General features: G+C 42.3%; 1 protein-coding gene across 1 annotated transcript; it reads right to left on the bottom strand.

Annotated features, from left to right (window-relative positions):
* Nucleotides 1-7,534: 7,534 nt before the first annotated feature.
* Nucleotides 7,535-9,871, bottom strand: LOC146608753 (uncharacterized). The gene has a single exon (XM_085348679.1). The coding sequence runs from the start codon at nucleotides 9,869-9,871 to the stop codon at nucleotides 7,535-7,537; it is 2,337 nt and encodes a 778-aa protein (XP_085204805.1).
* Between the last annotated feature and the right edge of the window lie 5,006 nt (nucleotides 9,872-14,877).

Genomic DNA, 14,877 nt, shown 5'->3' with positions numbered 1-14,877 from the left:
TCATGAATCGCTTTGTAAAACAAGACCTGATAGGGTTAAGGTTAAAGTTATGGTTAGAGTTAATGTTAGGGATAGGGCTGGAATGGACGGCTGGAGCCTCTCCTCCAAGTGTGTGTTACTGCCGCCATCAGCATTCTGTTGTATGCTTTTCTCTGTAAGCGCTTCGAGCCTGTACTTTTTTGCTTTAGCTGAGTAATGAAGTTGAATCAGTACTTTAACTTTCACTGGAACAATAGTATTTTTACTTCTACTTAAGAATGTCTGATCTTTTGCCAACTCTGGCTGTCTCTCAGTCTTGGAATACCCACTTGTTGTCCAGCGGTGTCCTGGGAATATGGGAACTAGACAGACTGGGGAAACAATGGGAGGAGACACAAAGATGGAATCACTTTTACCATCTTTGATGTATTTGCTGGTCGTCTTATTTCTTCTATTTTGCAAGCACAGTGTTGCAATCATTGTCTTTGTGGTACAATGACACAGGTAGAATGCAGGTGTTTTCATGTAACACGATGCCAGAAAGATGAGTAATGTGTTTTGAAGAGAAGATAAAACATCATGTTTGAACAAAGATAAGCAGCAGACACGTCTGTGTGTGAGTTATTCAGGTTCAGTAAGAAGGTAATATGTCTGCAGAATTTGTAATTCTTATGAAGATATTGCTTGTACAATAAATAAAATCCCTTTAACTTCTTCTGGAGAGTGTCTTTATATATTTAGTCATTTTGGGGCGATCCTTTATTTAGTACTAACTCTAGTCGGGGATATATATCAGAGTTTACTTTCAGATATGAGCATTGTGTTTTCTGTGGATGAATGAATTAATTATTTATTTATGTAATTTTTGAAAGACTGGCTCATGTAAAATCTCTGAAAGTATGACACAGCTCTCCTGTTACACTTTATGGACACCTGAGCTTCACCATGAGGGCCTGTCTTTATTCACTGAAATCCACTTTTATAATGAATTCACAGTAATCACTGACACCTTCAGAGCATTACATTCATTAAAGACGTCTTCTACACCTACTCTTCCAGACGACCGACACATACTTCAACTACTGCAGGTTAACCAGCCACTCATCAGTAAAGCAAAAACTAAATGTAAATGTCCTCATGTGGAAAAGACTGAAACACAACTCCCACATATCACTAATGTAACAGATCCATTTAGGGAGAGTGAGAACACTAGGCTGGATGTGTTTTAATGCAGGAACATTCATCATGTCTTGAGTTCAACAAATCATTTACATTTAATATGTGAGCTGGATGGTTACACGATACAATGTGATTGTCAACAATAACTGCAATGAACGCTGGTTTGAGGGCGGAGTCAAGGAGGCCATTTACGTGAAAAGGGAAAGACCCTCTCTGAATCAAGGAGGGGGCCTAAGGGTACATCTGTCACCATCTTACAATACGAAGCTGTAAAAAAGTAATTATAAAAAAGCATTTTTGTAGCTGAATGTTACTGGATAGCTGTTTCATCTGTAACACATCAAAATAACCTGCTAAGGTTTAATAGGCTATAAGGAACACACTCACTTCCTGAGCCCTGGGCAATAAGAGACGTTTTGTGTTTTATAATTTATTGATATGTTTGATCCTTTCTGACCTGCGTTAATGAAGCAGTCATTAGAGCACCATGTCCGCTATAATAGTTCTGTAGTTTGATGCTTGAGTCGTTGCAGACTTCTTGAAACTCCCTCACCCGTCAAAGCAGCGTCTTTGTTATTGGAGTCCAGCAGATGGCAGTGTTTCACTGTCTGACGGCTGTCTGAAGCTTCAGCTGGATTATTCGTTTGCTATGTTTGCCATGTTACAGTGGGGAGGAAAAACTCCCTTTTTGACAGGAATATCTAGACATGAGTGATTACTGCAGTGGGGCACTATCTGTGCTATCTATAAGAAATGTTAGCAACAATAAAACTCTGAGGATCAGGGCTCCATTTCACTCCAGTGTTCAGTGGCATTTTAAAAGAGTGAATACCGACGCTGAATGTCTTTGTAAAGCAAAAGCACTTTGTTAGCCTTTACAGAGCAAAGCTATGGATCAATGTGCAGTGAAGAAAAATCCAGGTGGCCAGTCTGTCCTTTCCTAACCAATCACAGAGCTCCTTACATTGTTGCGCTGGAGAATAACTAAATATAATATAAAGATGATATTGAAAATAATCTTTTGTAGAGTCACTACTTAGTGGGCAGAGGACAGTTATCACTTTGCTGGATGCTTTAAAGTCGCATGTTCTGTATTTGCTGTATGCAGATTAACAGGATATTAACAGCTTTCATTAGACTTCATATGATAATCAGATAAGATAGAACTTTATTAATCCCTTGGGTGGGTTCCTCTGGGAAATTCGGTTTCCAAAAGCACAGCACCGACAGAAGTTACAGTTACAGAATGAATGTTATATATATACATACATACACACACATATATAAATACAGAGACAAATATAAATAAAAATAAAATATACGAAGGGGATAAATAGAATAAATAGGAATAAAAAATAAAAATACAAGTGCATTGCACATTTCAAGTATTGAGGTCTATTTGCACCATTGACTATTAACAAAAGTATTGCACAAAGGTATTGCACAGTGAGGTGAAGAGGCACTACAGCTTAGTTGTTCCCCCCTCCTTTGTCCTCCTGTCTCCCCTCCCTCTCCCCTCCAGAGAGGAGTTAAACAGTTTGATGGCGTGTGGGACAAAGGAGTTTTTAAGTCTGTTAGTTCTTGTCTTGGGGAGAAGCAACCTGTCACTGAACAGACTCTTCTGGTTGTTAATGGCCGTGTGCAGAGCAGCATTGTTCATAATGTCCAGCAGTTTTTTTAGTGTCCTTTTCTCTGCCACTGTCACCAGAGTGTCCAGCTTCATGCCAACCACAGAGCTAGCCCTCCTGATCAGTTTCTCCAGTCTGGATGAGTCCTTCTTTGCTGTGCTGCTCCCCCAGCACACCACAGCATAGAAAAGTACTCCAGCAACCACTGACTGGTAAAACATCCTCAGGAGCTTCCTGCAGATGTTAAAAGACCTCAGCCTCCTGAGGAAGTACAGTCGGCTTTGGGCTTTTTTATACAGGTGCTCTGTGTTGCATGACCAGTCCAGTTTATTGTCCACCCACAGCCCGAGGTACTTGTACTTGTTGACCACCTCCTCCCCCTCTATCTGAACCGGCAGTGGACCTTCTCTGGACCTCCCGAAGTCCACAACCAGTTCCTTGGTCTTTGAGGTGTTGAGTTGCAGGTGGTTTGTGCAACTCAACACCTCAACAGTGAAGTGTTTCTCTTTCAGTGTTTATTCTTGGACATGGATATGCATATACATGGATTTTATTAAAATATGAAATTATTGTGTAAATAACGCTACATGTTAGATCAAAAGTTAGTAGAATTACAAAGGGTTTGTAGATTGTAAATGCAAAATGAGTTTGATTAGCCTGTAGAAACACAAAAGAGAGTAACAGGAAGTGTGTGTGTGACAGGACCTTTGCATGCCTATAGAAGGAGTGAGCACCCAGAGAGAAAAACAGAAGAGACAGACTCTAGCCAGATGAAGCAATGGAGGCTTTAAGAAAAGACATGAAAATGATATTAATGGTATGGTTTAGTGTGTTAATATAGGCCACAAATAGATAAAGGTGGACTTTCCTCAACCTAGAATTTTGAGCATAGCAGCAAAACCATAGATTTAACATAATTGGGAAAAAACAAGCCAAAGTTTGGCTTAAAATTTTACAGCTTGACCTCCCACTTATCCCGATCCTGAGAAGAAGCTCAAAGGACAGTCAATCTCCTGATGAAGACCAACAGAGCATCGTGAACCTGAAGAATTAACAGCAGGCTGGTAAGAACAGTGTGACATAACTGTTTAAAGGCATTGAATGTGATATTTTGCCTGGCTGGGACTTAATCTACAAGGAAAATACTGAAAGGAAACGGAGAAGAAACAGATTGTGTTTGCTGGAGATTTAAGACAACAAAGGACACTTTGAGAAGGGTACAGGGGCCAGTGGGAAGGTGAAGCCCAGAGGAGTATAATTGGGTTGAAATTGAAGCCTGAAAAAGGCCCAACAGAGACTGTACTTCCTGAGAATTCTCAGGAGGAATAACATCACACAGAGACTGCTGGTGTCCTTCTACAGAGCCACCATTGAGAGTGTTCTAACTTACTGCATATGTATTTGGTACACTAGCTGCACAGGGGCTCAGAGGAAAGCACTCCAAGGGATCATTAACACCGCCCAAAAGATCACTGGCTGCCCTCTCCCCACACTGGACGTTCTACACAACGCCCACTGTTTTAAAAAGGCCCAAAACATCATAAAAGACACCTCACATCCTGGCCACTCCCTGTTCGAACTGTTGCCCTCAGGCAGACGGTACAGGGCAATCAGAGCAAGGACTAATAGACTCAAACACAGTTGTTATCCAACTGCAATAACACATCTGAATACTACAAAAAAAATGTCCATCACGCCACTCTTGTGTTAATCTATGCACGGTCTGAAGCATGTGTGTGGGAATGTATGTGAATGTTTTACTGTTAAATCTTATTAGTATTTTAAGTATTCTATCTATTTTATTTATTGAATTTTATTGTTTTATTTATATTTTGATATTGCTAGGGATGATGCAATGATCGGGGACCATTCTTCATTTCGTTGTTCTCGTGACAATGACAATAAAGTTTCTGATTCTGATTCTGAACTCATGATGGTGTTTAGAGATGTCCACCAGAGCACAACAAAGAGTCTCTTGCAGATTAAACCCAGGCGATAAGGTCCATACCAAGTACTCCTAATGACGCCAACAGTTTGCAAAATCGCTGAGAGGCCCTTTTGGATCCACCAGAGCCATTGCAAAAAAGTGGAAGTGAGTGACAGCATAACCTAAAAGACACCACCACCCCGACTCTTTGGTGATCTACAGGTGAAGGGAGGGCTGATTGGGTATATCCCGCCTTCTACTTCTCACCTGTAGTCTACTCACCAGAGAAATCGGTGTGTCTGGTCATCATGAAGATTATTCTGTTTACCACCTTGGCCCTGCTGCTTACAGCATGGACTCTGATGCACTTAATGGATCAAGAAGCCAACTTGTATAGAAGGACATGGACATATGACAATTCACACCTGGTCGAAGTGACACAGGACCACATCCATCCCTGGATGAACAACGCCTGATACAGATATATATGCTCACACATGCCTACTACAACGCAGCATGCTATATTATATGGCAAACCTATGAATATGACTCAAGTGACATGCGCAGCAAGCTTTGCCAATCTAGATTATCAATATTCAGGAATTGTCCTAAACCACAGCGACCCCCTGACTATGGGACTATCGTTTTGGGCTGTTTTTAAATGCATCGACCACCATCAACAAAGAGCAACTTCTCCTCACACTTGTCCAGCTGTCAAACTCTGAAAGAGTTACAGTTTCACCACTGAGCACTTTGAATGGTTATTCTTTTATTTAAAAGCACTTATTCTAGCTGCATCATCAATACGACAAAAACTGTGACTTCAACAAAAATGTATCTAAAAATATTTAGGGGGAAATGTTCCTACACCCCTCATGTAAACGTTACACCTCCAAAAGGGAGAAATAATCAGAATAAGGCGTAATCATTGTCTTGATAATAATGACCATGAAAATGAAACTAGGCCTACCTTTAGTTCAGCACACTCAGTGTTGCATAAAGACATGCGAACATGCCATCATCCATTCTGGAGCCTACTTTTAAAAAGAGCGAGCTGTTTATTCTGGCTGAGTAGCAAACAGAACCAACCATGAAAACCTAAACTGGGAAAACACTTGGAAACCTTGAACACTGGGAATATGGAGACACAGGGGGTAGATGAACAGACACTCTGACAAAGGACAGAGGAAAACAGAGACAATATATATAAGACAAGAAGTAACACAGACACCCTTTTCGGTGACAAAAAAGAGAAAATATCCAGTGAAAGGCAGTTCTCTTGGAAAAACTGCCTTATTGATGTCAACGGTCAGAGAAAAATGTCTGATAGGAAGGCAACCGTAGCTCATACAACCATTTGTTGCAACCAAAGAATGCAGAAGAGCGTTTTGGTCAGCTAAGAACAGGAAATTGAAGCTACAGTTCTCAAAATTTGACATGAGAAGATTGGATAAATGTTGCCTGGTCTGATGAGTCTTGATTTCTGCTCTGACATGCAGATGGTCGGGTCAGAATTTGGCATAAATAGCATGAAAGGATGGATCCATGCTGCCTTATGTCAGCTGTGCAGACTAGTGGTGGTGGTGTCACTGTGGGGGGGAGGGGCGGTATTTTTTTGCTGAAACGTTACATAGTGTGTGTGTGTGTGTGTGTGTGTGTGTGTGTGTGTGTGTGTGTGAGAGAGAGAGAGAGAACAACTTGAAACAAACTGCAGCAATAAGGGCAAACTAGTGCACAGTTATGTTTACGTGAGCGTTATTTTGTATGCATTTGTACAGTTCCATAACTGTGAGAATACATCGATAGCATTTAACTCTAGTAACAGGCATTTGTACCAGTAAGCATGAAAAAGTAGGGAAAAGAACTAGTATGTAAGCACTGACTAGTACTGTAAAGTATATGTGTATATAGGTCAATCGTGGCTCAAGAGTTCGCAGTTCATCCTGTAATTGGAAGGTTGCCAGATTGAGCCCCGCCTCCGACAGTCTCGGTCGTTGTGTCCCGGGGCAGGACACTTCACCCGTTGCCTACTGGTGGTGGTCAGAGGGCCCGGTGGCGCCAGTGTCCGGCAGCCTCGCCTCTGTCAGTGCGCCCCAGGGCAGCTGTGGCTACAATGTAGCTGCCATCACCAGTGTGTGAATGTGTGAATGACTGAATGTAGTGTAAAGCTCTTTGGGGTCCTTGGGCACTAAGTAAAGCGCTGTACAAGTACAGGCCATTTACTGTGCATGTGTTTATGCTCAAGTGTATGAATAAATTAGTCAGTTTTAAACAGTTGCAATTTAAACAGTAGAAGAGTGGCACTATATTTATATATTTATAAAGAATTTCAAACAACAATTAATTGATGCTCAAAGCAGGTTTATTTAATTAATATCCAGATTTCCAATTAGTTCCGAATTGATTCAGCAGCAAATCACATCACCAGTCACTTCAAGGCTGTATGTATTATTGTAAGGTAGACCATACAATAATACATACAGAGAACCCAACAATCATATGACCCCCTATGAGCAAGCACTTTGGCGACAGTGGGAAGGAAAAACTCCCTTTTTACAGGAAGAAACCTCCGGCAGAACCAGGCTCAGGTCGGGGCGGCCATCTGCTGCGACCGGTTGGGGTGAGAGACTGAAGACGTTTGTTGTAGGTCTGATTGAAGGACTGATGTGATGGTAAGTTGTCTGCTGCTCAGCTTTGAATATTGAGAGATTAGTTGATGGATTTCAAGCCAAATTGTGCCCAAGTTTAAGACCACATTCATTGCTTTTTTTTGTTGATGTTATTGTTTTGGGCTTTTTTTCCACAAGAATTTCTAGCTCCCCTAGAATTCTGGCCACCCAAACGATGATTGCTGCTGAGAGAGCACAAGGTTTTGTCCCCCTGTACTATTCATGTCAGTGCAGGGGGTTCTCCTTGAGAGGCCAGGGTGGAAAAAGGGATGCTTCAGAACCTCCGAGGGTGTTATGCGCTGATTTGCATCCAAGGCCAACATTTCTTTGATTAGCCTTACAAATAATGTTTGGCCATTTTCCGGTCCTCGCCTAACTTTCAGCAGTTTTTCGAGGTCATCGAGACACTTAAGTTTTATATATCGAGTTTCCTTGGATCGATAATGTGTCTCGTATTGAAATTGTTCTTGGGTCTTAAATGTCCAGCGCTGTTTGTTGTAGTTATCCTCGATGAAGTAGCAGTCAGTGTACAGGCCAGACTCTAGGAGATGATCTGGTAGCTGACCCTGGGTTTCAATTATGAATTTTAAAACATCATAATCGTCTTCCCCAGGATAGAGAGGCACCCCTGTAGCAAGCTCCACAGCTACCAGCCCCAGAGACCACATGTCGATTGCTTTGTCGTATGGAATGCCAAGCATAACCTCAGGTGCACAATAACCAGTTGTCCCCACACAGTCACCAGGAATCACTGCAGAAGCAGGACATGCGAGGCCAAAGTCTATGAGTTTGACTTTGACGGGAGACTCACTGCGGTTCACAACCATGATGTTTCCAGGTTTGAGGTCAGCATGCACTATTCCCACAGAACCCAGGTGGAACAGAGCATTTGCGAGCTGATGCAAAATTGGCCTGAGTTCTCTCATTGGGAGACCTCGGTTATTCCGGTCCCCAATGTAGTCCCACAGGCTTTGGTCAAGCAATTCGAAATTCAAGCAAATGCGCTGTCCATCGAGGAAATAGTCGTTCCATTCCACAATGTTGCACCTGTCTGGATCCAAGCGTCGTAGCTGCTCCAGGATGAAAATTTCCAGTTTTGCCTGGAGCAGAATTTCAGGGTCGCTCTTGTTGACTTTAATAGCAACGGTTTTGTTGTTTTTTGTATCGCGACATCTGGTTACCAAACCAAAGCCTCCTTCTCCAAGGAAGGCCTCTACCACGTGGTGATCTCCTAAAATGGTCCCTTCCGTTATTTGAAGATCATCTTCAGAGGCAGATGGGTTGGCTGAGGTGTTGATGTCTCCTTTTTGAGGAAATTCAACTGAGTTTTGGAAACTGCAGCTGAATTTTTGCAATCCATGACTTTTCCAGCTTGAAGGCTGCTGAGAGAGCACAAGGAGTTCTCCCCCTGTACTATTCATGTCAGTGCAGGGGGTTCTCCTTGAGAGGCCAGGGTCGAAAAAGGGATGCTTCAGAACCTCCGAGGGTGTTATGCGCTGATTTGCATCCAAGGCCAACATTTCTTTGATTAGCCTTACAAATAATGTTTGGCCATTTTCCGATCCTCGCCTAACTTTCAGCAGTTGTTCGAGGTCATCGAGACACTTAAGTTTTATCGATCGAGTTTCCTTGGATCGATAATCTGTCTCGTATTGAAATTGTTCTGGGGTCTTAAATGTCCAGCGCTGTTCCTTGTGGTTATCCTCGATGAAATAGCTGTCAGTGTACAAGCCAGACTCTAGGAGATGATCTGGTAGCTGACCCTGGGTTTCAATTATGAATTTCAAAACGTCATAATCGTCTTCCCCAGGATAGAGAGGCACCCCTGTAGCAAGCTCCACAGCTACCAGCCCTAGAGACCACATGTCAATTGCTTCATCATATGGAGTGCCAAGCATAATCTCAGGTGCACAATAACCAATTGTCCCCACACAGTCACCAGGAATCACTGCAGAGGTGTTACATGCGATGCCAAAGTCTATAAGTTTGACTCTGACTTGAGACTCACTGCGGTTCACAACCATGATGTTGACAGGTTTGAGGTCAGCATGCACTATTCCCACAGAACCCAGGTGGAATAGAGCATTTGCAAGCTGATGCAAAATTGGCCTGATTTCTCTCATTGGGAGACCTCGGTTATTCCGGTCCCCTATGTAGTCTGACAGGCTTTGGTCGAGGAGTTCAAAATTCAGGCAAATGCGCTCTCCATCGAGGAAATAGCCGTTCCATTCGACGATGTTGCACCTGTCTGGATCCAAGCGTCGTAGCTGCTCCAGGATGAAAATTTCCAGTTTTGCCTGGAGCAGAATTTCAGGGTCGCTCTTGTTGACTTTAACAGCAACAGTTTTGTTGTTTTTTGTATCGCGACATCTGGTTACAACACCAAAGCTTCCTTCTCCAAGGAAAGCCTCCACCATGTGGTGATCTCCCAAAATGGTCCCTTTAGATATTCCAAGCTCATCTGAGCCGAAGGCTGGGTTGGCTGACATGGTGTAAAGTTTGCGCTGTGAATTGGTGAGAAACAAAACTGAACTTGTTTTGGTTTCTCTCGTAAATTGCTCTCAAATCTTCTCAAAAGGGTTTTAGTTGCTGCAGGTCAACGTCCGTTAAGCATAAAGTAACAGGTGAGCGCTCCTATTTATAGGTTTTGGAATCAAAGCAAAGTTATGACATCAGAAAGGATCAAAGCAAAGTTATCACGTCACAAGCGATCGAAGCGATTCTAATATGTGCGCATGCGCACATATGAGAAGCGATCGAAGGGATTCTAATATGTGCGCATGCGCACACGTGCTTGCTTGTGTAATATTGTTCACACTAAACTTGACTCTAATCAATTTAATATCAGTCAATCAAAGAAAATGTTAGTTTTGGAAAATTTTAAAATGACATAACTGACAGTTAAAACATTTTTTGTTCATGTATTTGTATTTGTATTGTCTTCGGGGTTTTTTTTTGCATACCATGTCAAGCTTTTCTGTATATAGTCATGTCGTAGATTTCGGAGCAAACAAGAAATTGAATTGGATTTTAATATTGCAGTGCTTGGATTTCGGATTTGGTGCTTAAAACTTCTTGAAACTGTAACCGTATTTCATTCACCACAAAGAACTATCTGATTGAATAGTTTTCTTATCAGATAGAGAAATAAAACGAGTCGCAAAGTCTAAAAGCAACATTTCTCTGCCTGGGCTGTACCTCTGCACGTTAGTCTGTTTCAATGTGTGACCCCCCACCCCCTCCCTGATCAGTCGGGGGTGAGTGCGCTAATGTGCCTGGAGGCCGTTTTAATGAGTGTTTGCTGGAAAACGAAAAATACAAGAAGGATTTGTACGTTTTCACAACGGGGGAGTTTGCGTAAGTACTAGTAAATAATTTTCTCGAGTGTGTACGTTACACATGTTATTTGTTTAAAATTGGTATTATTATTTTGCTAGCTAGCAAACTCGCGGGATAAAGGATTGAAGTGCACTCAGTGCGATACAATACGGTGGCGCTATTCTAACAGTTAGTTATTGCAGGGTAACTTGTAGAATATGCTGTGAATTGAACCAAGATTACACAGCAGTAGCAGTAATACGAGTTACTTCCCTCAAGTGAAAGCGTTAAACGTTAGCCCGATGCTTAACTAGCCAACGTCAGGCTTTCTGATTGAAGGCTAAAAGCGACGTTGTCACCAAGTAAACAGAATATTGATGATATTTTTGTGTATCGCTGCAGCCTTTTCAAGTATTAACCTGGTGTCTTTGGGAACAGCTTAGGGGGAAATGACGGTAATATGACTGAACCATATGGGAAGAAAGAATAGGCACTTTTTGTGCTAGCGAAGTTTCCTGGCTTTCATTCAAAATCTGTTTATCATTAAACAATTGAAACATAATGGCTTCGAGCTGACATTGAGGCCTGTGGGGCACTATCAGCCACTGAGACAGTAGACAAGTGACTATTTCACACTTTAAGGCTGCCTGTTTATTTAAGGGAGATGAACAGTACATTCTAACTGTACATAATAATATCAATGATGATAGATTAAATAAATGGGTTTTTGAAAGACGCTTGTGCATTTTTAAAGTCTAAAGTGTTGAATTGATCTGAGTATGTCATGTGTTCAAAGCCTCTCCCAGTCAGTGCTGTTCTCTATGCCTGTCTTACTCTACATGATGTTATTAGCACAAACACTTTAAAGGTGATAATTAGGTCTACAACAATAACACAGACTGCAATGTAGTTAAGCGTCTTACAGTTAGTTTTGAATGAATGAACTTAAAAAACAACACAAGCAAAGATCTGTCTCCTCCTGTTTTTTGTGTCACATAAGAAAGAAGCATCAATATCTGATGAGAAGACTTATTCATTTGGCCTTTCACGTGGTCTTACTCAGGTGATGCGAAGTGAAATATGCATCCTTTTTATGGTAATGTGCTGGAAAATGTTGAAAATGGACATTAAACGTGCTTACAAAGTGCTTGAATTTGACCCTGAAAGGTGTATGAAGCCAGAAAAAGTCACACTTGGAGTAAAAACCTCTCATAGCAAGTTAATCATATTCAATTGATTTGATGCTTTCAGCACAAAATTTAGCCACACAGTCAGGACAGCGTCTGCTTTACCTTCATCGGTAAACGTGTTTATGCAGTACATAGTAACAGTGTGGCTGAGTCCTCTGGTTCAAATCAGTTCCAGTACATTTGGAGATGTAAGTCTTAACCTTTCACATGCATCGGGAAGGAAAAAACATTTAATCTGCACAGTACTGCCGAAGTGCAGCGATACATTGTGAAGTGCACATTTGCATTTCTCATACAGTACCGAGCAAAAGTCTTGAACCACCCCCTTATTTTTTCGTGTTTTGCCAGGTCAGTCTGTGTTAACGGTGTTATTAACTGCATTCTTCAACTAAAGAAGTGAGAACAAATGATGTGGGCTTTTGTTTTTTTGCAATAGGCTGCAAGTAAATGTGTACAGATACAATTTAAAATTGGTTCTTTGTTAAGTTTTGTGGTCCTTTCCGTGACTTAGGTGTCTGTTTATGTTTGAATGTTTCAGAGATTAGTGTGAAGGGTCTTAACAGACAAAAAGTGGTCAAATACAAGCCCTGGATTAAAAATCAGAAACACTTTAAAAAGCCTGGAGAGCTATTCCTTAATACCACTTTAAAGATTACAGGGAAGTCCGGATCCCTGGAAGCAAATGAGGGATGGCTCAAGACTTTTGCACAGTGCTGTACATGTCATGTTCCCTGTTTTATAGCTCAGCTCAAACTGACACGTTCTCACTAACTGCTTCTCATTTTCTCCACAGTAAACTTTGACCACTTCCAGATACTGCGGGCCATCGGGAAAGGAAGCTTTGGAAAGGTAATGCAGCCTCCATTTTTCACGCCACTTGTATATTGTTTGCCCTTAATTACCCACCACGGTCGTCATCTCTAAAGAATCAGTGCAAGCGAAGCGAAATGTGCTGGGATTACACTTTAGTTCTCGTGTGCTGCTGTTATTTAATAACAGTTATAAATGCAGCTGATGTAATTATTTCTATAAAGTCAGTTAGAGGAGAGCCGATTTCTATTTCATCTCACTCAATCTAGGTGGGAATTTTGACCCCACGTCTCAATTTAATTACACAGCAGCAAAATTCTGCGGCTCTATTTGTCATCGCGCTCAACGGTTGGGCTGAAGGCAGGAGGAGAACTTAGTGTGTGTGTGATACACAATTGGGGCTGCAGAGATTGGAATAGTTTACCTTCATTTGAAATATCACTGCCCTGTGCACATTGTTGGCTTTAAAATTCAAACTTAAAGAGTTTGTAAGTAAACTGGCTGAGATGAGACAGACGATGCACCGGGTCCTCGTCTGAGTGCGGCCCGATGTCCATGTTGTCATTTATGAGCAACACGAATGCCACAACAAAGGAAGACGTCGCAGCGATGATGTATCTGTGGCTTTTTGTCACACTTGGAAACCACGGTGTTGTGCAGCTATTTGCCTTGTTGCAGGGTTTTAAAAAAACTGCAGTTTTGATTTTAGTGAAAGACACCGTCTCATGACTCATTGAGTGCCGCGACTGACAAGCCAATCCGTGGCCTGCAGTTTGACGATGTCACATTTCCTGACTGCTTGGAACCCCGACTAAGTCGTCCTGTAGCCCACATCATAATGTTTCCATCTCTCTGCTTGACTGCAGGGATGCTATTTTTTGCATCACACTCCTATTTCAAAAGGTCAGTTAAAGCCACATAATTTCGTTTCATCTCCCCACAGCACTTTCTCCAAAGTCTTCCCTGAATCATTTAGATGTTCACTGGCACTTGAGATGGGCCTATACATGTTTCTCCTTGAACAGGTAGCTACCCTATGTTAGCCTAGCTTTCTATCACTGATGCTCTGTATGTATGCTGCTGCCTCTCGTCTCGTGTTACTTAAAAAATTAACCCCACAGCTTCAATAACCGTATCTAAAAATCTCTCAGTGAAAGTTACGGTTGAAGGTTTGGAAACATTTTGGGGTAGCCAGTGTTAAATAGAGACAGTGCCACATTCTTTATCTAGTCATTGTAATGAAAGAAGCACATTAAAAACTATATGAGAGTTTGCTTTTAACAAGCATGTAATGACTCTACTTAAAAACTGAAAGTAGCATTTTGTGGATGTTTTCCCTGCTGCCCGATCCCATCAGTCTCTTAAAGCATCATTTTTTATGCGCCCTGGTGTGACAGAGGTTTCATGGCGCTACAGGTTACCTGAGCACATCAGGTATATTACGGTTGAAAACGAGTGCCCGGCCTTCCAGTGGGTGGTCGACCCCTCGTGCACAGCTCAGGAGTCTAAACGACCCAGCAGTTATGGACATGTGTGTTTTTGGTGTGCTGTCCCTCCTTCTCCCTGCTTGTGTGTGTGTGTGTGTGTGTGTGTGTGTGTGTGTGTGTGGATGCCGGCGTTTCTGAGAGCACCTGTTTACAGGCACCTTCAGGCCTGGTGGGTGTGGCCCTGCCAGGTGGTTGGCCACACCTGGAGACCATCACACAGCTGATCAAGCCTTGTCGGAGGAGCTACTTAAGAATGCGGTGGCGCTCTCTCATGCTGGATCATTGCGTGACTTCACGTTAGTCTCTCGGCCACTCAGTACGGATAGTCTGCCGCATTGTATGTGTCTTACGGCTGCCTGTTTGTTATCTCCCCAGGAGAAGCGTGGAGACGAGAGGGCAGCGAGCACGGGGTGCTCAGACACTGAGGAGCGGAGACAAGGAACACTAGCAGTGGGAAGAGGACATTTCACGGGAGTCGGGAACGCACTGCGGATTTATTGTTATTTTCCATTCACTGTAAATAAACGCACTGCTTGCATTCAGAGCTCCGTGCCTGGCTCCTCCTTCCTCACATCCCCACGGTTGACGCTGGCCAACCGTGACAAATAGCTGTTCTTAGATTCATTATTAGTTCAACATTGACAAATAGTAGTTGACTAATATCAGGAGCCAAAAAGAAAACAAAAAACA

Source organism: Diplotaxodon limnothrissa, linkage group LG23 (assembly GCF_057381915.1).
Source record: "Diplotaxodon limnothrissa isolate DT_005_m linkage group LG23, D_limnothrissa_male_GT1.1, whole genome shotgun sequence".
NCBI classification, from domain to species: Eukaryota; Metazoa; Chordata; class Actinopteri; order Cichliformes; family Cichlidae; genus Diplotaxodon; species Diplotaxodon limnothrissa.
This window is presented reverse-complemented; position numbering and strand designations above follow the sequence as displayed.